General features: G+C 60.9%; 1 protein-coding gene across 1 annotated transcript; it reads right to left on the reverse strand.

Moving 5' to 3' along the window:
* Positions 1–1,239: 1,239 nt before the first annotated feature.
* ADAMTSL5 (ADAMTS like 5) lies at positions 1,240–20,430 on the reverse strand. Its single transcript, XM_073323873.2, has 12 exons — positions 19,926–20,430; positions 16,378–16,447; positions 11,760–11,914; positions 10,212–10,272; positions 9,385–9,493; positions 9,092–9,219; positions 8,613–8,736; positions 7,517–7,600; positions 6,726–6,889; positions 6,100–6,343; positions 5,400–5,471; positions 1,240–4,182 (listed from the first exon to the last, which is right to left on the reverse strand). Exons 1-12 carry the CDS (start codon positions 20,042–20,044, stop codon positions 3,869–3,871), a joined length of 1,644 nt encoding a protein of 547 aa, XP_073179974.1. The 5' UTR covers positions 20,045–20,430; the 3' UTR covers positions 1,240–3,868.
* Between the last annotated feature and the right edge of the window lie 550 nt (positions 20,431–20,980).

The raw sequence follows: 20,980 nt of genomic DNA on the forward strand, positions 1-20,980 counted from the left end.
CACATCCCGCTCTTTCTCATGGCGACTTGACGTTAGTTCTTTCTTGATGCGTTCTCACACTCGGGGTTGGAATCCTCCAGCTGTCCCGGGTGGAAGGCAAACAATAGACGCTGTTGGTAGCACAAAGCCTCTAGGCCTGTCAAGGCCACAGCACATGCCTCAAAAAATCCACCGGGGACGACCAGGCCCCACCTCTGCGATGCAGACCCCGCTTAGCCATGATTTCACAGCCTGTTCCCGTGTTGGTTTGTCGTCCTGGGACAGAGCTGCCCTTTGGCAAGCGCTTTGGGTCTAGGGGTGAGAGTTGAGTGTGCTGGCGGGGAAGGAGCGAGTCCTTCCGCCACTGTTAATTGTGACCGGGGCTTTCCAGCTCCTTTCCTGGAGATAAAGCCGCCTGTTTCGGGAAACAGCTCCAGATAAGGGAGTGGGGCCAGAGCGCTGGCTTCTGCCGAGCTCTACCCCGGCCAGTGCTTCCCTTTCTGCCTCTCCCGCTCCTTCGCTCCTTCCAGAGCGGGTCGGGCTGGGAGCCTGTTGGAACGCTGCTTTGCAAACAGAGAGCCATCAGTGTCATGAGTCAGGAGGCCTCAACCCCTGGTTCCGGTGATAGCTGGGCGGGGCTTGCCTACTTCCTTGCCACCCTGCTGCTGTGACTCAGTGGGTGACACGCCCTGGAGCCCTGAGATGAGGCTGGCACGGAATGGCCCTGGAGCCAGGGGCTCCTGTAGAGTGATGGTGAGGCAGGAGCCCTGAGTGGCGGGGAGATGCTGGCTGGGGTCGGGGGGGGGAGGCACATACAGCACCGATGCATGAGGCTTTAAGACCTATGCCCACTTTGCGTGGAGGGCCTTAAAGCTCCCCAGGGAGCATCTGTAAACGCAGGAGCTGGCCAGGGCATTCCTGGGTAAGGCCCCAGTGCTGTGTGGAAAGGTGCTTCCCCGGGTATCTGAGAGCAGAGAACGCATTGGCTCCATGGGAAGGGATGTGGGGTTGGGGGTGCAGGAGCAAGGTCCCTACCCCCCTGGGATCATTGCAGATGTAAAGGCCGGAGCTGGTGCTTGCCCTGGCTGGATGCTGGCTCATTACTGACATTCTGGGCTCCAGTGGACGCAGAATTCTTCCTTTCCCTGCAGAGCAGCAGTTAAACAGCCCAGAAGTGGCTGGCAGAGAGCTAGGGCCCTGGACATGCCAGGCATGGTCCAGGCTCAGGCACTTGGCCAAACTGGGGGAGAAAGGCTTAAATTAAAAACACAGCGACATATTTTATTTTGCAAAAATAAATTACCCCAAAAACACAACAGAGGAGAAGGGATGGGGTGCAGCAGGGGAGCCCCGCATTGGCCTGACTCTCCCCGGGCGAGAGGCTGGGCAGTGCCCTGATGGAAGCAGGCAGGGGGGCTGCACAGGGGTCTGGGAGGGAGCGCCACCGAGGGGCAGCTAGGGGCAAGTCTGGACTACGTGTTGGATTAGCAGTGCATTCAGGAGGCATTAGGGAGGGCCCGCCTCCCGCTGTGCCCATCTCTGACCCCTTCCCCTTCTGCCCCCAGCCCCAGGAGCCTCCACCCCTGCGAGGCCCATCTCAGCACACGCCCTGCCCATTCCTGCAGAGCCCACCTGCTGGCATGTTCTGGTGTGTCTGTCTGCCCCCTCCTCCGACTGCCCTGGCCCTAGGAGCACCCTCACGGGCGGGGGCCACCCCTCTCTGGCTGTACCACTCCCCCTCAGGTGCCCATCTCATGGTGTGCCCATGCCCACCATGCCAGCTCTTGGGAGCCCACTCCTAGGCTGAAGGGAGCGTGTGGCTCCCAGCAGAAGCAGACAGTGGGACAGGCCGGGTGAGGGTGGAACAAGGACCCAGCCCAGCTGGGAAGCTCGCCTGGCATGCGCTGGTGGGCCCAGGCAACGGAGCTGGCTGGGCAGATGGAGTCCAGGGCACCTCCCGTGGGCTTGAGGGTGGGATTCCAGGGACTCAAGCGTTATCACTGCTGGGCAGAGCCGGGAGAGGAGCACACGGCAGGCGTCAGTGTGGGGGGGGGGGGGGCGCAGCACAGCAGTGTCTGATCCCAGAGACTCGACTCCGAGCAGTGGCCAGGCGAGAAAAGCCGCCCAGCCCTGCACCAGGGAGAGGGGGCAGGGAGAGGGGTTAGTTACAGACAGACACAGACGCTTTGCCTCGGGCGCTCCAGACGAGTTCAGGTGTGTGAGGGGCGGGACTTGGGTGGGTGCTGGTTTGCACGGCGGGGCTGCGGGGGCTGCAGAGTGAGCTTGTGTGTGTGTGTTTGCATGTGTAGGTTTGCACGATGGGCTAGCGTGTGCGTGTGTGTTTGCACGATGGGCTAGCGTGTGCGTTTGCACGATGGGCTAGCGTGTGCGTGTGTTTGCACGATGGGCTAGCGTGTGCGTGTGTGTTTGCACGATGGGCTAGCGTGTGTGCGTGTTTGCACGATGGGCTAGCGTGTGCGTGTGCGTTTGCACGATGGGCTAGCGTGTGCGTGTGCGTTTGCACGATGGGCTAGCGTGTGCGTGTGCGTTTGCACGATGGGCTAGCGTGTGCGTGTGTGTTTGCACGATGGGCTAGCGTGTGCATGTGTTTGCACGATGGGCTAGCGTGTGCGTGTGTTTGCATGATGGGCTAGCGTGTGCGTGTGTGTTTGCACGATGGGCTAGCGTGTGCGTGTGCGTTTGCACGATGGGCTAGCGTGTGCGTGTGTGTTTGCACGATGGGCTAGCGTGTGCGTTTGCACGATGGGCTAGCGTGTGCGTGTGTGTTTGCACGATGGGCTAGCGTGTGCGTGTGTTTGCACGATGGGCTAGCATGTGCGTGTGTGTTTGCACGATGGGCTAGCGTGTGTGTTTGCACAATGGGCTAGCGTGTGCGTTTGCACGATGGGCTAGCGTGTGCGTGTGTGTTTGCACGATGGGCTAGCGTGTGCGTGTGTGTTTGCACGATGGGCTAGCGTGTGTGTTTGCACGATGGGCTAGCGTGTGCGTGTGTGTTTGCACGATGGGCTAGCGTGTGCGTGTGTGTTTGCACGATGGGCTAGCGTGTGCGTGTGTTTGCACGATGGGCTAGCGTGTGCGTGTGTGTTTGCACGATGGGCTAGCATGTGCGTGTGTGTTTGCACGATGGGCTAGCGTGTGCGTATGTGTTTGCACGATGGGCTAGCGTGTGCGTGTGTGTTTGCACGATGGGCTAGCGTGTGCATGGCATGCTAGCAGATGTGGATGTGATGGCTGGGTTCTCACGCCGTTTGCACCCTGCCTGGCAGGGATTTCGCAGTGCCAGGGCTGCAGGGAGGTGGCTGAGCAGGGTGGCTAGTGTCCAGTAACTGGCTTGCTGCGAGGCTCACAGCCTGGATTTGCCCCTGTAGGGAGACACTGTTTTAAAGCCCTGTGTCCCCTCGACCACCAGGCGTGGACTCGAACATCCTGCCCTGTTGTGAAGCCACACTCCCATTTTACCCCTTGGACAGCATGGCTGGATCGGGGAGAGACTGGAGACTGAAATCCCCCCGTTCCCATTGCCCTCTGCCTTCCTCCGTCACTGCCGCCCCAAGCTGATCTCAGCAGCCGCTCTCCCATCAGCTCCCAGCTCTCACCCCCATGGCTGGCACTCGAGGTGAGGGTCTGGCTGCACTGGGAGCAAGGGGGTGACTTTAGCAAGGCTTGCATCAGGGCCTGCCTTGGAGCCAGCAAGCCCAGGGGTGAGTGGCAGGTGAAGGCAGCGTCGGTCAGACTGGCTGATCTGAGGGGAACCCTGCATTTTGTGGCATCACCCCGAGTATGCACGTGGGAGGGCTGGATGGAAACAGGTCAGGGCGCCCCCAAACCGCTCCCTGCCCGCCCTGTCCACGGCTGGGCTCCCCCCCGGTCACGCCGGCCTGCCCCGGGCGCAGTGCCCGGCGATGTCCCGCAGCAGCGTGTCCTCGCGTGGCGACCAGGGCCGGGCGTAGCTGCCACGCTGCAGCAGGATGCGGTTGAGCGTGTGCTCGTAGTTGACGTGGCGCCGGGCCATGAGCAGGTACTCGCGGCGCTCCAGCAGCGGGGGGCAGTCGCAGGCGTTGGAGACCCACACGTACTCCCGGTGCACCAGGGGGAAGCGGTTGCGGTAGGTGTGCTTCACCTGCACGTCGTAGCGCGTCTCCTGCCCGATCGGCCGCTTGGCCAGGATCCGGGCCCGGAACACTGCGGGCGAGAGCCGAGTGGGGGTGGGGCGGAAGGGGAGAGGGGGCGGAAGGGGAGCAACAGGCCAGGCGGAAAATCAGCTGCCCTGGGGGGCTGGGGCGTGGGACATGGGGCCCCTCCGCCTCTAGGGGGCGCCACCTTCAATCCACCCCACTGGGGGAACTGGCTGCCCTGGGGGGCTGGGGAATGGGACATGGGGCCCCTCCGCCTCTAGGGGGCGCCACCTTCAATCCACCCCATGGCGGAAAACTGGCTGCCCTGGGGGGCTGGGGCATGGGACATGGGGCCCTTCCGCCTCTAGGGGGCGCCACCTTCAATCCACCCCACTGGGGGAACTGGCTGCCCTGGGGGGCTGGGGAATGGGACATGGGGCCCTTCCGCCTCTAGGGGGCGCCACCTTCAATCCACCCCTCGGGGAGAACTGGCTGCTGTGGGGGGCTGGGGCGTGGGACATGGGGCCCTTCCTCCTCTAGGGGGCGCCACCTTCAATCCACCCCTCGGGGAGAACTGGCTGCCCTGGGGGGCTGGGGCGTGGGACATGGGGCCCTTCCTCCTCTAGGGGGCGCCACCTTCAATCCACCCCTCGGGGAGAACTGGCTGCCCTGGGGGGCTGGGGCATGGGACATGGGGCCCTTCCTCCTCTAGGGGGCGCCACCTTCAATCCACCCACGGGGAGAACTGGCTGCCCTGGGGGGCTGGGGCGTGGGACATGGGGCCCTTCCTCCTCTAGGGGGCGCCACCTTCAATCCACCCCACCGGGGGAACTGGCTGCCCTGGGGTGCTGGGGAATAGGACATGGGGCCCTTCCGCCTCTAGGGGGTGCCAGTTCTGAGCTGGCCCCAGAGTGTGGGGGGACTGGCTGGCTCAGGGGGTGGGGAATGGGACATGAGGCCTTTCCCCTATAGGGGGCGCCAGCTCCAATCCACCCCACAGTGGGGAACTGGCTGCCCTGGGGGTGTTGGGGAATGGGACACGGGGTTCCCCTCTAGGGGGCACCGGCTCTGATCCAGCCCAAGTGGGGAGCCTGGGTGGCCAAGTTTTTTTTGTAAAAAAGACAATGTGGAGCCAAGCTCAGTGCCCACCGTGCCCCGGCAATCCCTTCCCGGGTCTCCTGGCCTGTCCCAGTCCCGCGTGGCCCCTGTGCCTGCCCCCGGCTCCCTCTCCCTGCCGTGTTCACGCTCAGCCCCCCGACAGGGGGCTGGGCCAGGGGCTCTTACCGAAGTCACTCTGGCAGTAGTGGCGGATGCGCTGGGACTTTCCCTTGGGCGTCTGGCACCTGCCGCAGCTCCCTATGGGGCACAAAGCCAGGGCAGTCAGTGGGGGGTGGAGGATCGTTTGGGGGGGGATGCAGGCAACCCCGGTACCTGCCCGACAGCTGCAAGCCCCAGCGGAAGCCCCCAGGGGCCGAGGGATGCTGTGTTGTGTCTAAGGGTGGGGCTGGGAGGGAGGGGGCTGTGGTGGAGCATTAGCAGCCCTGCCGGGTGGGCGGGGGGTCCCACATCCCAGCAGCCAGGGGAGCCCCATGGACAAACGGGCCTGGGGCCAGGAGGATGTTTAGCTCCGGATCCAAACTTCCCCCAGGGCCCTAGGGGCTCAGATCTGGGGCTTTGGTTCTGCCCGTTGGAGCGCTAGGGGCCAGGGCAGAACTGCAGTTCGGATCCCGGTCTGGAACCCCTCTGGGGTGGGGCGCTTCTGTAGCCCTGGCCTTCCCCCCTGCCACCCCCATGGTGCTATATCTGCCCCCCACAGCAGAGCTGGGATCCTGCTGCCAAGGTGGCTTCCCCTGGGCTCTGCAATATGCCCCCATGGGGTAGCATCCTGCCCCAGTCCACTCCAGTAGTACTGTCTGTCTATCGAGGTCCTGTCTGTCTATCGTCTGGGCCCTGGAGGGAAGACCCATGAGGACAGAGCAGGCACCTGTTTGCGTTGTGTCTGTGGGTCCCCGCCGGGCCCTCTCCGTGGTCGTGTCCCTGATGCTGAGGTGCGTGGGGGGCACCAGTGTGGTCCAAGGCCCAGGCTGGGGCACGCCGGGTGGGTCCAGGTCGACCCCTCTGGGCTGAGGCTGTCGCAGAGGGCTGGAGTCACCCTGGAGGTGCCCGTGCCGCTCCCTGGGGAGCCAGAACTCGTACTCGATGCCCGGGTTCGGCTCCTGGAACAGGACCTGCTCGGCAGGGGGAAGACGGAGAGCTGCCTTTGAGCCCACCCATCAGGCTGCATGAGCCCCCCGCGTCCCAGCTCCCACCTGCCCGGGGGCATACAACAGTCCCCCCAAGAGACCCTACAATAACGAACCAAGGTGTGCAGCCCAGCAGCACTCAGGAGAGACCCTACAATAACGAACCAGGGTGCGCAGCCCAGCACTCGGGGGAGACCCTACACACATGCTGGGGGAAGTGTGTGTGTGTGAGGGGGGCTGTTCTCCCATGCACCGGGGTCCCTGGGGTGTTATGCTGTCAGGGCACCAGGGAGATCAGCCTGTGAAGGGGAGACCGAGATGGGGCAGCCCCTAAGCCCAGCTCGCTCTCTCCCCCAGCCCCCCTCACCATGACGTGCAGATCCTCCTCTGTCGGCCCGGCTGCCTCGAGGGTCTCGTGATTGTCCGCGTCCCGGGCATAGCGCACCGTGGTACCTGCCACCTCGTACGCGCCCGGCCAGTCGATGGCCCAGTCCCCGTTGATCACGTACTGCTGCTCCCCGTTCATCAGTGCTGCGGAGAGACACAGAGCGGCCCGAGTGAGAGAGAGGGAGGACTGGGGAGGGGACCTGGGGGGGCACAGTGTGAGGGTCTGCTGGGCTTGGGGGCGGGGGAAAGGCACCGTGGGGTAAAGCTGCAGATGGTGCAATGGCATTGGCCTGTAGCTGTGCCATCTGGGGGGGAGGATGCACAAAGGGCCCCAACCCAGCATAGCTTGGCTAGGCAGTAAGATTTAGTGGTTACAGCAGTGGGAGGGAAGTGAGGTCTAGTGGTTAGAGCAGGGGCAGGGTGGGAATCAGGACTCCTGGGTTCCTTTCCCAGCTTGGGGAGGGAACTGGGGTCTGGTGGTTAGAGCGGGGGCATGGTGGGAGTCAGGACTCCTGGGTTCCTTTCCGAGCTTCGGGAGGGAAGTGGGGTCTGGTGGTTAGAGCGGGATGCGGTTCCAGCAGTCAGGACTCCTGGGTTCTGGCTTAAAGGCACCTTCCCCAAGCACAATCAGGGACAATCTCGCTCTTGCCACTCCGGCTGTGGGACAGAGTCACTCCAAGTGGAATCATCATGTGGCCTGTGGGGGGGCGGAGTCAAGTGAGGCAGGGCGGGGCTAACAAGAGGCCATGGGGTGGGGATGGCTCCTCCTACCTAGGTAGTTGCGGCTCCAGTCGGTGACCTTGATGCGCATCGCCCCTGCCGGGATCCTCGTCACGTTCTTGTACCCAAAGAAACCTAGGTGGGGGAGGAGACAGGAGTCAGAGCAGAGCCTGGGCATGTGGGAGGCTGGTTCCTCCCGGCGCTGCAGCAACGTGTGGGCTGAACCCAACGGCGCCGCCCCAGGGGCAGCGAGAGGCCAGCTCGTCCTGCACGGCTCCCCCAACTCGTGTCCAGGGAGGGGAAGGAAGCGAAGGCTGCGGTGTGGCTTGGAGCTGGCGGGATGCCAGTTTCACAGGCACATGCAGGCATGGGGGGCGCTGGATGGCTGGGGGGGCTTAAGTGGGGCAATGGGCCTTGGGATCCCTTCTCCCAGGGGTCACCATGTCCAATCCAGCTCCGAAGTCACCATCACGTGGGTGGAAGCCGTCGATAGCAGCCTCTGGAGAGACCCAGGACTGAAAGGGGCTCAGACGGCCCTCTGCCCCCCTGGAGGGCAGGGCTCAGACATGCTTTGGGGGTGTAGAAGGAAGCTTGCCCTGGCGCCGCCCTGTGGGGAAAGACCAGCAGCTCTCTGGGGGCTCAGCCCTTTCCCCACAGGGGCCAGGCCTCTTCTCCTGGTGTCACTAGGGTGTGGCTGCCAGGGCCGGGCCAACGTGCAGCTGGGCACCCTCCTTCCCTCCCCTGCCGCTACTCACGGGGGCCTGGATTATTTGCGAAGCCACTAGCAAGCCTGTTACTGTGCAGGGAGGGGCGTGGTGGGCACTGAAGCCTGGCACCACAGCAAATGGGGTTTTGCCTCCTGTTCCCAGAGCTGGTCCCCATCTCTGCAGCATGCCCCATCCCCCCCACGCCAGCTCATCCACTCTGCAAGGCTTGTGCATTGCCGTCGAGCAATGGGGTCGCTCAGTTCCTCCTGGCCAGTGGGTTTGTCCCGTTTGGTGTCAGGAAGAGGATACGGTGCCCGGAGCAGGAGGGGATGGGCTGGCTCCGAAGGGTGGCGGGCGGGGGGCAGGGTGTGCGGCGGAGGAGACAGAGAGGGAGCGTTGAAGCCAAGAGCCAAAGCATTCACCCCTGGAGAATCAATCACCGGAGGAGGGGAGCGCGGCCCGGAACACCCTCTGCACGAAGAGGCACGAGTCGTTCCTGCCATCGCACAGGCCGCAGGCGTCGCTCCGAGAGCCAGACCCCAGGATCCCGTCGCAGCCCGCTGTCTGGTAGGAGGGGAAAGCGGGCGTCAAGAAGGGCGAGGTGGCTGCACCGGATATCCCTCCCCAGCACGGGACGACCCCCAGAATGAGCGGGGGCTGGGTCAGCCCGGAGTGCTGGCACCTCCCCGCATTGCCAGGGCTGGGACTCACCCACCTACGTCCCCTGAATGCAGGGTCTACGAGGTGGGTGAGCCTTATCCAGCATCCCTCGTTGCAGTGGCGTCGGCAACCCCTTGGGTACCAGGCACAGGGCGAAAGCCCCGCTCTGCCTGGGTACGCCAGGCACTGGCAGACAGTGCTGGTCCCAGTCCGGGGCCCCCCACGAGCCCCATGCCCTGCAGCACCAAGCGAGCCCTACCAAGCACTGGCCGCTGATGCAGAGATCCGGGGAGTCCGGGCTGCAGCGGGTCCCGTCCAGCACTCTGCCGAAGGTGTAGTAGAAATTGTGTCCCACCGCCAGGCAGTTCAGGTCGCAGAGGTTGGGCGCTGGAGGAGAAAGCCGGGGATGGGAGCGGTTCCAGTTTAGGGGCCAGGAAACCAGCAGGCCCTGCCGTTCAGCAAGGGCGGCTGGAGAAGGGCCCCCAGGGTGAGAACGGAGAGGCAGCAGAATGGCTGTGCCACCGCGGGGGTGGATTCGAACCCAGGACTCACCTCCATGAAAAGGAACCCACTGGTACCTCGCCTGGCTCCCCAGGATGGGCTTGCCGTCATACAGGGAGCACTGCACGGCCCGGAAGGGCACCGAGCTGCCAGGACACTCCTGCAAGGGAAGGGCACAGGGCTGCAGCCTCACAGGGGGGCGACCTGCCTTGCCTTGGCCATCGGGCACGCGAAGGAATGGCAAAGTGCCACCGAGTCCCGTCTGTACTAGCAGAGACCAGCGGGCAGGTTATCATGCACCCGGCAGGGGCACCTGTAAATGGGGCAGGTGGCGGGGAACTGCAGGAGGCCCAGAATCAGGGAGAATGCCCATGCCCAGTGCTGGTCTGGACGCCTGAGCTCTGTCTTTCCAGGGAGTCAGATGAGACGTGAGTCTCGAGATCAGAGCAGCAGAGGTGCTGGGCTGGACAACACAGGAAGGAACCACCCACCACGGGGCTCTGCCACCGAGACAGGATGGAGCATGACCCAGTTGTGGCAGCGACGGACAAACCTCCCAAGGGGATGGGGCAGAGAAGCGGCCAGCCACTGGCATCCACCCCTCTGGGGGCTGCAAAGTTCACGCGAGGAGTGGATGGAGAAACTGAGGCACAGAGAGGCAGGACCCAGCCAGGCCAGCGGTAGAGCCAGGAACAGAACCCAGGTGCCCGCTGTCCCGGTCCAACACCCTACCCATTGCACCCTGGTGCCTCGCTCTGAGCTGGCAGCTCCGTGTTGCTGTGGCATCGTGTGTTGGGGGGACGACACAGTGCGGATATAAACTGGTTCAGATGCACCCCTCCCCCACTCCAGCTGCCGTCGCTCTGGTGCACACTCACGTGCAGCTTGCACACGCGGTACTGCCGGGGCTCCCCTGCACACAGCTCCTCTTCAGGGAACCTGCGGTAAAAGGACCTTAGCACAGCGGCTCCCAAGCTGCCAGGCCTTCCATCTGGGTGGCAGGGCAATGGCAGGGTCCCATCATAGGCCCTGTGCCCAAGGGAGGGAGCCGGCGGGTGACGGGGCAGGGATTCCGGGATGGGGCGTGTGGGGTGTGGGAGCTGCGACGACTCGCTGGAAGAATGTGTGGTGGTTCCAAGAGGAAAACAAGGCGGAAGGAAAAGGGGCCCGAAATCCCAGGCAGGGCGCAGAGCCAGACGCCCGCCCAGCCAGCCATGCCTCCCGGTGCTAGCCACGGCGAGCACTGCTGCTTGCCCAGACGCTCGGCTGACACCCCCGCCGAGGCTGGGGAGCTGGGGGAATAGGGCAGAGCGTGCCCTGAATCACGCCCGATCTCGCCAGGCGCCTCCCCGCCTAATCAGGGCAGAGATAAGGAACCCGCTCACCCACGGACTCTGGCCAACCGGCACAGACAAATCCGCAGGCCTGCACCCCGCCCCTGTCTGCCTGGGATCCCAGCCACAGCCAGGGGTCCCCAAAAGGGGACCGATACCCCAGCGCACACCCCTTGGGGTGTGCGTCATGGATATCAAGGGACCATTGGGATCATCTCGTCTGATCCTCAGAGTCAGGTTGAGCCCAGTCACTTGGAGGGAGGGGGTGGGGGTATGAATAGCGGGGGAGGGGGTTGGGGGGCAGCTTATTCTGCCCAAGTTTAAGCTTTTTTATTTCTCTCCCCACCTAGAAATCAGGCCAAGCCTGTGTATTTTCCATGCAAAAATGTCAAATGAAGCTAAAAAATTTCATCTGCAATTTTGAGCAGGTGGGAAAATACAGAACATTCCCGCCTCCCCCCCCCAAATAAAAATTACTTTCCTTCCACATTTTCCCATGGAATTTTTCAGATTAACTAAAAATATTGTTATTCTCCTTCCCCTGCCCTCCAAAAAAGGGGGAAAAAACCCCAAATCAAACTTTTGTCATTAGAACCCTCCCCCCAAGTTTCAAGCCAAATTAAAATGCAAAGTCGTCGGAAATGCCCCAGAGAAAAATATTTTTCCATGAGAACCTTTCGGGCCACTGGAGAAATCAAGCCTGTTCCTTGGATCCCTGCCGGCTGGGCCATGGAATCCAGGCCAGCCTTTGCCCAGGACTGGCGCAGCTGGCCATGCTGGGCGCAGGGAGGTGAGAGGGTTCGGCTGACGGCCTTTGGGCAGAACCAGAGGTGGATTCCTGGGCCTGCCTGGAGTGGAGCCGGTGGTCTCCAGACGTGCATGTCGCTTTGCATCGGGGTGCGTTGCAGAGGGGTCATTCGCACCCTGGGCAAAGACCTCTCCCATGCCCCACATCAGCACTGGCCCTGTAATACCAGGCTGAGATGCCCTGTGTCTGGTCCCTGGGGGAGGACGCCGTCATGCCTGTTCCATGCATGGTTACGCAACATGGTGAGGGTTCCCATGGTTCTCCCCCCCGGATCCTCCACTCACCGGATGCATTTCCTGGTGCGAAAGGAGGCGCCGTCCCCACACGTACTGGAGCATGCGCTCCAGCCTCCCCAGGGCGTCCATTCCCCATGGCCTGGCTGGCGCCTTTGGCGGGGCTGAGGCTCCAGGCCGAACGCCAGGGTCCTGCTGGCTGTCCCCTACTTAAAGGAAGATGACAAAGTCACCCCTCCCGGATGGGCCAGTCCCTCCCAGCCCAGGCCTGCCCTGTGCCCCTCCAGTTATACAAGCAACATTTCCCACAGGGGCCCCTCAACCCACACCAGGAGGGGTGCCTCAGTCCCTCTGCCCTCAGATCCTCCCCCGCCCCACACCAGGAGGGGCTATCTGCCCCCCCCATACTCCCCCTGCTCCACACCGGGAGGATCACCCACGTCCATCCACTCCCTTTGCCCTGTCGCCAACACGCCCAGCCCAGTGCAGAGATGGCAGATCCCCAAGAACCTTCCCCGGTTATTTTGTTACACAGTCCCTGGAAACCGCCGTGCAGCTGGCACCAGCCCCCCAGGCTCCCTGCCAGTGGGGCATCCTGGGACACTCGCCACGGGGGGAGCACAGCTGGAGCACGCTGGAGAGAACTGCTTCCAATTGAACAATTTTGGGGGGGGCGCGGGCTCAGCGTCAGGCGTGTGGTTTCCATTCACGGTTTGGATGGAGGCCACGGGCAGCTTGTAGCTGTAACAATAAGTCTGAGATCTGCCCAGTTTGGGCCACTCGAGAAGGCTTGGGAGGCGGGGGGGTGGAGAGGGGGGAGTCCGGGCCACATGGCTTCTCTGGTGGAGTCAACATCCTAGATCTCCCCCACCCCCACCCCTTTATTTTTGCTGGGCAGTTATCATCACACAGTGAAATCATCCCCCTCCTCCTCCCCAGCCCTGTAATTGTCTCCTTCTCTGGTTTCTGTCCCTGCCACTCCTTACACTGAATCCTGTAGGATCCCTCCAGTGCCTGCTTTATCTCTGCTCCCGACATTTGGAATGAAGGTTCCTTCCTGGCTTCCCATCCCCTGGCTCCCCGCCAGCCAGGCCTGTCTCCCCTTCCAGTCCCCTGCCCCGCTATCCATTGTCCTTCTCAGACAGTGATCGGGACGGGGTGGAGGGACCGGCCTGGGGAGAAGAGTGATGAGCCCCAGGCTGGAGAGTCCAGAGCCAGATCTGGAGGGGAACTTCCCCAAAGGTGGGCAGGGGGGAGTTGGATACACCTTTACTTGTACTGCCCCTGGCTGAGCAGCCCCAGGGGGAGTGGGACAACATGCTAGCACCCTGCAGGGGTGTGACTCACAAGAGCTCAGCCACCACCATGAGAATGAGATAGATAGATAGATAGATAGATAGATAGATAGATAGATAGATAGATAGATAGATAGGAATCTATTACACTGGTGCTCCCTTTGCCCAGAGCTGGAGGCAAGAACATAAGTACAGCCCTAATGGGTCAGATCAAGGGTCCATCTAGCCAGTGTCCTGTCTTCCAACAGTGGCCAATGCCAGGTGCCCCAGAGGGAATGAACAGAACAGGGAATCATCCAGTGAACCATCCCGTCGCTCATTCTCAGCTTTCTGCAAACAGAGGCTGGGGACACCATCCCTGCCCATCCTGGCTAATAGCCATTGATGGACCTATCCACCATGAACTTATCTAGTTCTTTTTTGAACGCTGTTATGGTCTTGGCCTTCACAACATCCTCTGGCAAGGAGTTCCACAGGTTGACTGTGCGTTGTGTGAAGAAATACTTCCTTTTATTTGTTTTAAACCTGCTGCCTGTTAATAAACCTGCTGCCTATTAAAAGCTGGAAGCTGGAAGGAACCTCCAGGCCCAAATCAGCTGCTGCGTCTCTGGGACTCCCAGCTGCCGCATGCCTGGGGCCGGGTGATGGAAAAAGCAGATCTCCTCCCCCCCACTGCACATGGAGTCACACGCATGAGCACACACACGTGTGTGCAGGCACACATAGAATGCCACACAAATATCGTACACACATATGCGTGCATGGGGTTTTGCAGGCCTTGCACTACACACATACCCACACGCACGCACACATGGATGCACGGGGGCCTGACCACCGGGAAAGCCAAGTGCCAGAAGCTGGTGAGAGACACGGGGGTGGGCTGCGAGTGCAGAGCATCCCCCATGTGGAAGCTGACCCACAAATGAGCTGTGCCAGGGTCCAGCGGTCACCCGCTCTGGTGGCAAACTACAGCCTTCCACCCCAGGCCTTTCTTTGATGCTCCCTGGGGCAGCTACCACCCCTGGCATTCAGCCAGACCCTGGGGGCTCAGCCCCCCTCTCACTCAAACGTCCCCTGGAGCTGTGGGCGGAGCCAGCCATGCAGGAGACCAGGGGGCAGATGCACCCAGGGCCCCATACGTGGTTGCCCTGCAACCTTGTGCCAAGTAGGCACAGTGCAAAACTGTTGTGACCAGATAGTGTTTGCTCCAGGATGCAGAGCTCTGCCATGCTGGCAGAGAGGAGCCCCTGCCTGTGTCCTTAACCCAGCCCTAGGACAGGAGGGATGATCTCAGTGCCGTGGGTGGGTCCCTGCCTCTGTGGTTAGGGTGGGGGAGGATGCAGGCCCGTTTGGTAATTTGCACACCAGTTACTTCTTGTCTGCAGCGTGTTTCCTGGGGCCTGCACAGGGCCCTCTCCGCCACGCCCAGAGCTGAGATTCCCAGGGCCCCTTCACACCCACCACTGCTGCGCTGGGTTAGATTCTTCCTTTGATGACGGGCTCCCCTTGTGACACCCTCCCTCTCTCTCCCCCTCGCAGTGCAAATGCTGCTCAGAACTCAGGCACCAGCCCACGTGGAGTTTACAGCCGAGCTGGCCTGTAAAGTGTGATCCCGTGATCAGAGCAGCGGGAGGGAGCCAGGACACCTGGGTTCTCACCCCAGCTCTGGGAGGGGAGTGGGGCGAGGGGGGGTCTAGTGGGTTAGAGCAGAGTGGGACTGGGAGCCAGGACGCCTGGGTTCATCTCTGGCATTAACTTGCGGTGTGGCTTTGGGCAAGTCCCTTCTGGGACACAAATATGCCCTGCCAAGGAACATTACATCAGTGTCCAGCCACCACACTATTCACTGACAGTCTCTCCCAACAGCGAAAACCCAGCCTCTTCTCTTGGGGAGTGTGAGACGTCTGGAAGGGAAGCATCTGTACAGATACGTAACACGCAGAATATTGGGTTCCAAACCCCCGGGGGGCGGGGGGGGGAGAGAAACTTGTCACCTGCAGCAGGGTGGGTCTCCGAGCTGACTCAATGCACACTGACAACAAGTCACACCTGTCAGCTCGGCCCCGCCCTGTGGTAGTGATTCCTCCTGGCCGCCTTGGGTAACCCCCAACAGTGTCACACCTGCGCTGTGGCTCACTCGGCACCCCCACACAACTGGGCCGATCAGTATCAGCTCCGTGGGCATTCTGCACTGGGCCCTCTGGGCGCCGGCCGGAGAATTCCAAGGCCTGGGCTGTTAACTCCCCAGCAGATGCTGGGATTAATGAGCTACGGGCAGAGCTGGAAATAAACAGGGAGATGGGGTGGGGGGTCATCTGGCAACTGGGAGAGAAGCAAACGGCCAGGCCTGGCTGGATCAATTCACTGGCTCCTGGACAGGAGCTCCCAGGGGTCTCCTATGCTGGTGCCCAAGCCACCCCACCCCAAAGGGGGGACCAACCCAGCGACCTGACCCTGATGAGCTGCCAACCCTGCCTCCCGAGGAGCAGACAAGAGGGGAGGGCTGGGTCAGCCAGTTAAAGAAAGACAGAGCAGCTCTGGCTGCAGAGGAATAAAGCAGCTGAGAAGAGAAGAGACTATTTCCTGTATGACGAATGGAACATGCCTCCTGCAACGGAGGCCCACTGCTGCTGGAGATGGGGCCCTGACCCCTTGTGGCTGCTACCGATCCCCCACCGCAGGGGTCTGTTACTCCCAGAATCTTGGCCAGCTTCCAGCTGGAGGCATTTACATCCTATCTCCCCAAAATCCCCTCTGTAGCTGTTGTTGCTTTGTGTTGTCAAACAGCTGCCAGCTCTCACTCCAGGGGGGGCTGCATTGCAGTGGTGGGTGGGAATGCTTAGATAAGGACAGATGAATTGCTATCTACCAGTCAGTTAGCCAGATATAGTGGCATTGTGACCCTTGGCAAGTGCTTCAAGTTATTTTTATTTCCAGAGCTTTGGGAGGGTGGAGACTCCCATGCTTCTAGGCATGAGCCAACCCGTAAATCACAGGGGTCAGGAAGGAAATTTCCAAGGGGGCAGGTTGTTCCATTACTGTCACTGCAGGGTTTCGCACACCTGCCTCAGAAGCAGCTGGTGCTAGCCACCATCAGAGAAGGGACACTGGGCTAGATGGGCTGTGGGTCTCATCCTGCCTGGTAATTCCTATGTTCCTCACTTGGTGTATATCTAGGCCTATTATCTGTTAGGGGTCGGCGGGGTCCTGCAGTTACAGGTGGTGATACCACGACGTACATCAATGGGGACAGATATCTTGGGAAATGTTCAGATCCTACATGACCCCCACTCTGCTGCAGGCTTGGGCCAGGCCTTAGGGAAGGTCTGTCCTCCAATCTGACCTGTCCACGTGGTCTCTTCTCCTCCACTTACCTGAGTGCTGCCGATGCCCCAGCCCACACTCAGCCAGGTCAGGAGCAGGACGGTCCCCAGGGAACTGTGCCTGCAAAAAGCCAGAGAGAAAACTCAGCGTGGATTCCAGAGTTTGCCCTGCCCGGCATGTCAACCCCCCAACTCCCCGCTAGGTGGCAAAGGCTCCCACATTGCCTGCCTCATGGCACTTACACAGACCAGGCAAAGGAAGCATTTTGAACCCCCATTTCACAGAGGGGGAGACTGTGGCCCAGGGAGGCGAGTGACTCACCTAGGGTCACACAGAGAGGCCGTGGGGGAGCTGGGAACTGAACGCAGGTCCCAATCCAATACCTGACCCACTGTCAGTCACATGCTGGCCCCGCGCGTCCCTGAGATGCCATGGGCCGAGGCTGCTGTTCCAGCCCAGGCAGGCATGGGGGGAGCCAGCGAGAAAGGCCAGGCTGGTGTAATTCTGCAGATTCAAGGGGGCTGGAGAAGCAGCCAAAGCTATTGAGGTTGGCCGGTTCTTAGAGGCACCTGAGGGAACAGGGATGGGGGGGCCCTCTCGGGAGTGTGTGTCCCCCCCTTAGTTACCCACATTCATGTCTACAGGTGCATAACAGACACAAGGGAGACAGGAGCCCTGCAAAGCAAGCTTGGCTTGGTCCCGGCCCTCCCCCCAGATTTCGGCCTGAGCCAGACAAGACACACAGAGATAAGACAAGACACAACAGCTCAGGTGTGAGATCATCAGGGAAGGGAACAAGGTGGGGTGGATTCCTACAATCCAGTGGGGGTGGCGGGCTGACTGGAGATGGGTGGGGGGGCTGGGATGAAAAATGTGGGGCCAGATTTTGACCCTCTCCCCTGCCCGTCCAAAATAAATGTCTTTGTTTTGGGGGGTTCAGTTCAGACCATTGTGGGGGGTCAAGCTATGAAAGCTGCATCCACATCTGGGTTCCAGGTCCAGACCCCACAAATCTGGGGGTGTTTGACTGTGGGTTGAGGTTAGGCCCTTGGCAGAGATGTGGGGGGGGGTGTGGGAGGGGGAAATGGGGGGAGCTGGGGGGGGCTGGGAGGGGCGGAGGAGACAAGAGCGGAGAGGCCAGCCGCCTAGGACGCGGGCCAGCCTCATGGGTCGGGCACTGGCCTGCGACTGGGACCTAGGTTCAGTCTGAGTCTGGGCCACTCCCCGGGTGAGCTTGGCCACTCCCCAAGTCACTTTTCATTCCCCATGGGCTGTTCAGCTCCTGGCCACTCTGCCTGCCTGGAGAACAGCCCGACTGGGAGGCATTGCTCCGTTGCCCCCCCGCCACCCCTGTGCGGCACTGGCAGGACAGGGCAGAGGTAGGATCCTGCGGCCCCCGCTGGGAACCGAGCTGAAAGCGAGAGGCCACTGGTAGAACTGTCAGGGCACTCGGCAGCTCCTGCTCCGGCTTCGGGGCTCTTTCCCTGGGCGATGAGTCACGCGGCCAGCCTGGGATGTGCAAAGTGACCTCCTCTCTCTGTGTGAGGAATGCCACATCCACTCAGCAACCCGCCCTGCACAAAGGGTGCCGGTGTCTAGGGTTTGTCCCTAGCATTTCGAGACCAGAATGCTTCTAGAATATGCAGCCTGCTTGTAGAGCGTAGAACTGACATAGTGGCTAGGAGGCTCATGCCACCAGCTCACCTTGGGTTCTAGAGCACTTCAGAACTCAGGGCAGGGCTCCGGGTGCCTGGGGCTGCACCCCAGACAGACACACGCAGGTACACAGAGTCCCTGCCCCAAAGGGCTTGTGATCTATGGGAGCGCCGGACTGCGACACCTGCCTCCCCGTCAGCCTATCCTGCGGGTTCTAGAATTTACAACCCCTGAGAAATGAGCCGGCTTCTAGAATGTAGACGCCCCGGGCTCACATGGGGTACGCAGAGGCTGGGTCCCCTAGGCCTGCACAGGGTTCCAGAGCGCACACAGGTCTGGGCCGAAGCAACAGGCTCACGTGGGGTTTTCGAACCCAGTGGGTTCTAGACTGCACCCCAGTTAGAATTCCTTGAGCTCTAAAACATAGAACCCTCCTCAGAACAGCGTCTGGTTTGAGGGATTCTGGTTCCATGCAGGGGAGAACAAGCAATTAGTTTGCCTTGAAAAATTCTATCTTAACCACCCCTCCTCCCACCCCTTCTGACCCCCAGCTGCCCTGGGTTTTCCCGCAGAGTCACAGAAGTTCGGGCTGGGAAAGTCCTGCTGGAGTGTTGTCTCCATCCGTCCCTGCTCCCCCTGCCTGGCTGACGCAGGGAGCTTTTCGAGATGAGTCCCTGCATCGTTCAAAAGATGAGTCAGACATGGAACAATCGGAGGTGTGACTGGGGGTATCGTTTTGTGTTTGGTCCCATAGCAGGCCCCAGAACAGACACGTTGGCCAGAGCCCTGCCAGGACGCCAGCCCAAACCCTGCCCTGCTCTCGAGTGATACACAGGGAAGGAAGGTAAAATCCAGCCCGTGGTGTAGAAACAGGACCCCAGTCCTGCAACCGGACACACACTGGGCCTGATTCTCCTCTCACTCACGCCAGAGGGGGGTGGCATGGGTGAGTGAAGGTGGCAGGATCAGACCCATTCACCACCCTGAGATGCCCTCTGGGTGTGCCAGTGATGGCGAGTTAATGCCATGCCCGTGTGTGAGGGTGCTGGGGGGGCAAGGATCCCCAGCTCCTGGAGGTACCGTTGTTATCCTATCCTCACTGCAAAGTCACAGATCAGAGACTGCAGCCAGCAGATCACCAAGCCCTCCATGTGGCAGCTGGAGCCGGGTGATTTGCAGAAGCAGGGCACAGAACATCAGTGGCACCAGCAGCTGGCACACCAGCTGCCCCTGCCAGGCCGGAAGGGGTGCCATCTACATGCAGAGAGCACCCTCGGAGTCCATCTGAAGCTATGGGGTCAGGTGGGGGGAATTCTCTTCTGATCTCACAGGCTCTGGTCGAGCGGGTTTTATTGGAGCCCGAACTGTTTCTGATTCAGTATCACAGCAAGCTGCAGCAGCCGGGGATGCTCCACCCGGGACATGACAAGTTTTCTCATGTGGCTGGGACGGTGGGGAACAGGACAGGATGGGGAGGACAGGATGTAAGAACCCTCCCAGCTTCTAAATCACAGTGAAACCCAGACACCACACCCTGCAGCCTGCCCCCACTCTGCTTTAAGCAAGCACCTTACGCTGCCCCCAGCCCAGGTGAGTTGGAGCTCATAGACCATCTCAGTGGCCTGCCTGGCTTTTGCTGGCTGAGGGTTCCCTGTGCTATTACTCTCTCTAAGCTGAGGGTGGGGAAGGAGTACGATCAAGGAGTTAGAGACGGGCGAGGACTGGGAGTCAGGACTCCTGGGTTCTGTTTGCTGACCGTGAGCAAATCACTTCCCTGCTCCGTGCCTCGGGTTCCCCCATCTGTACATTTGGGGTGAATAACATTTCTGGAGGTGGTGGGGCTCCCATAGCTAGTGCTCGCCACACATTTGAAGAACCTTCAGGCGACAGGGGCTAGAAAAGGACAGATTGCAAAGGGTTAATAAGAAAGAAATACTCTTACCAGACGCTCTGGGAGCCCATGGTCAGCTGGCTGGATGTCAGACCCTCCTGGCACCCCTGGCTTTCTGTGCCCGCTCCTCTCCTTCCGCTAATCCTGGCATCAGGTGGGTGCTTTGCCATCCCAGCTCCCACCTGTATCTCCTGGATGCTGGTGGCTTGGGCTCACTTCCCAGAGGGGAGCTGGGAACTAACTGTGCCAGGTGCCTGACTTTCTCCCAAAGATTTCAGCGTCCGATCAGACCTGAGCACCCGGACGGGGACTTGCACGTGGGGGAGAGTCCAGCCCAGCTCCCCTCTCCAGAAACTCCTGTACTCTCATTCCCAAGCAGCCTGTAGCCTTGGAGTCTGGCCCGCATCGGCTTGGACGGCGTCCCATGTGCTGATCCTCCGGGGGGAGGGAGGTGGGGGCCGTGCCGGGGTAACCAGTTCCTGGGTTTAGCTGTCCCAAAACGCTGGAGGAAGGTGGGTTCTCATGCTGGATCTCCCAGCCACGCAGTGTCCCGTGCGGTTCCTCGGGGATGGAGCTAAAGCCCTTTTCCTTTCTCCTCCCCTTACGTCGTTTCACTTTTTAATGCTCTGATCCTGCCTACAACAACTGGTGTTATTAATATTCATACCCAAAGGTGCACATGGCCGTCCCGGTTTCCCACTTAACCCTTAAAGGCCCATGCTGCTCTGATAGGGAACACACCACGGCCGTGCCCTTCCCTAAAGGGAGCAGGGCAAACTGGCCGGGCGAGTCCGAAGTGTTTTCCCCTTTCGGAGGAAAATCCTGAAAACCGCCCCGCTGATTTGTTTCTATCGGGCCGGGTTTGGAGCCAGGGCAGAAAGGGTAAGTTAACTCTTTGATCCATGGCATTTTCCAGGCTGTCGGCCAAACCTGCCTTCAGGAGGTGTTGGGCCATATCAGCTATAAATAAATACACAGGGCCAAATTCAGAGCTGGTGGAGGAGGGTGCCAAGCAGGCCGAAGCTAGGGGTGATGTAAATGACTTGTGGAAGCTCCTCAGCTGGGGTCACACAGGCCTGCTCCTGATCATGCTTCAGCCCCGGTGT

This window comes from Lepidochelys kempii, chromosome 25, assembly GCF_965140285.1.
Source record: "Lepidochelys kempii isolate rLepKem1 chromosome 25, rLepKem1.hap1, whole genome shotgun sequence".
Lineage (NCBI taxonomy): Eukaryota > Metazoa > Chordata > Testudines > Cheloniidae > Lepidochelys > Lepidochelys kempii.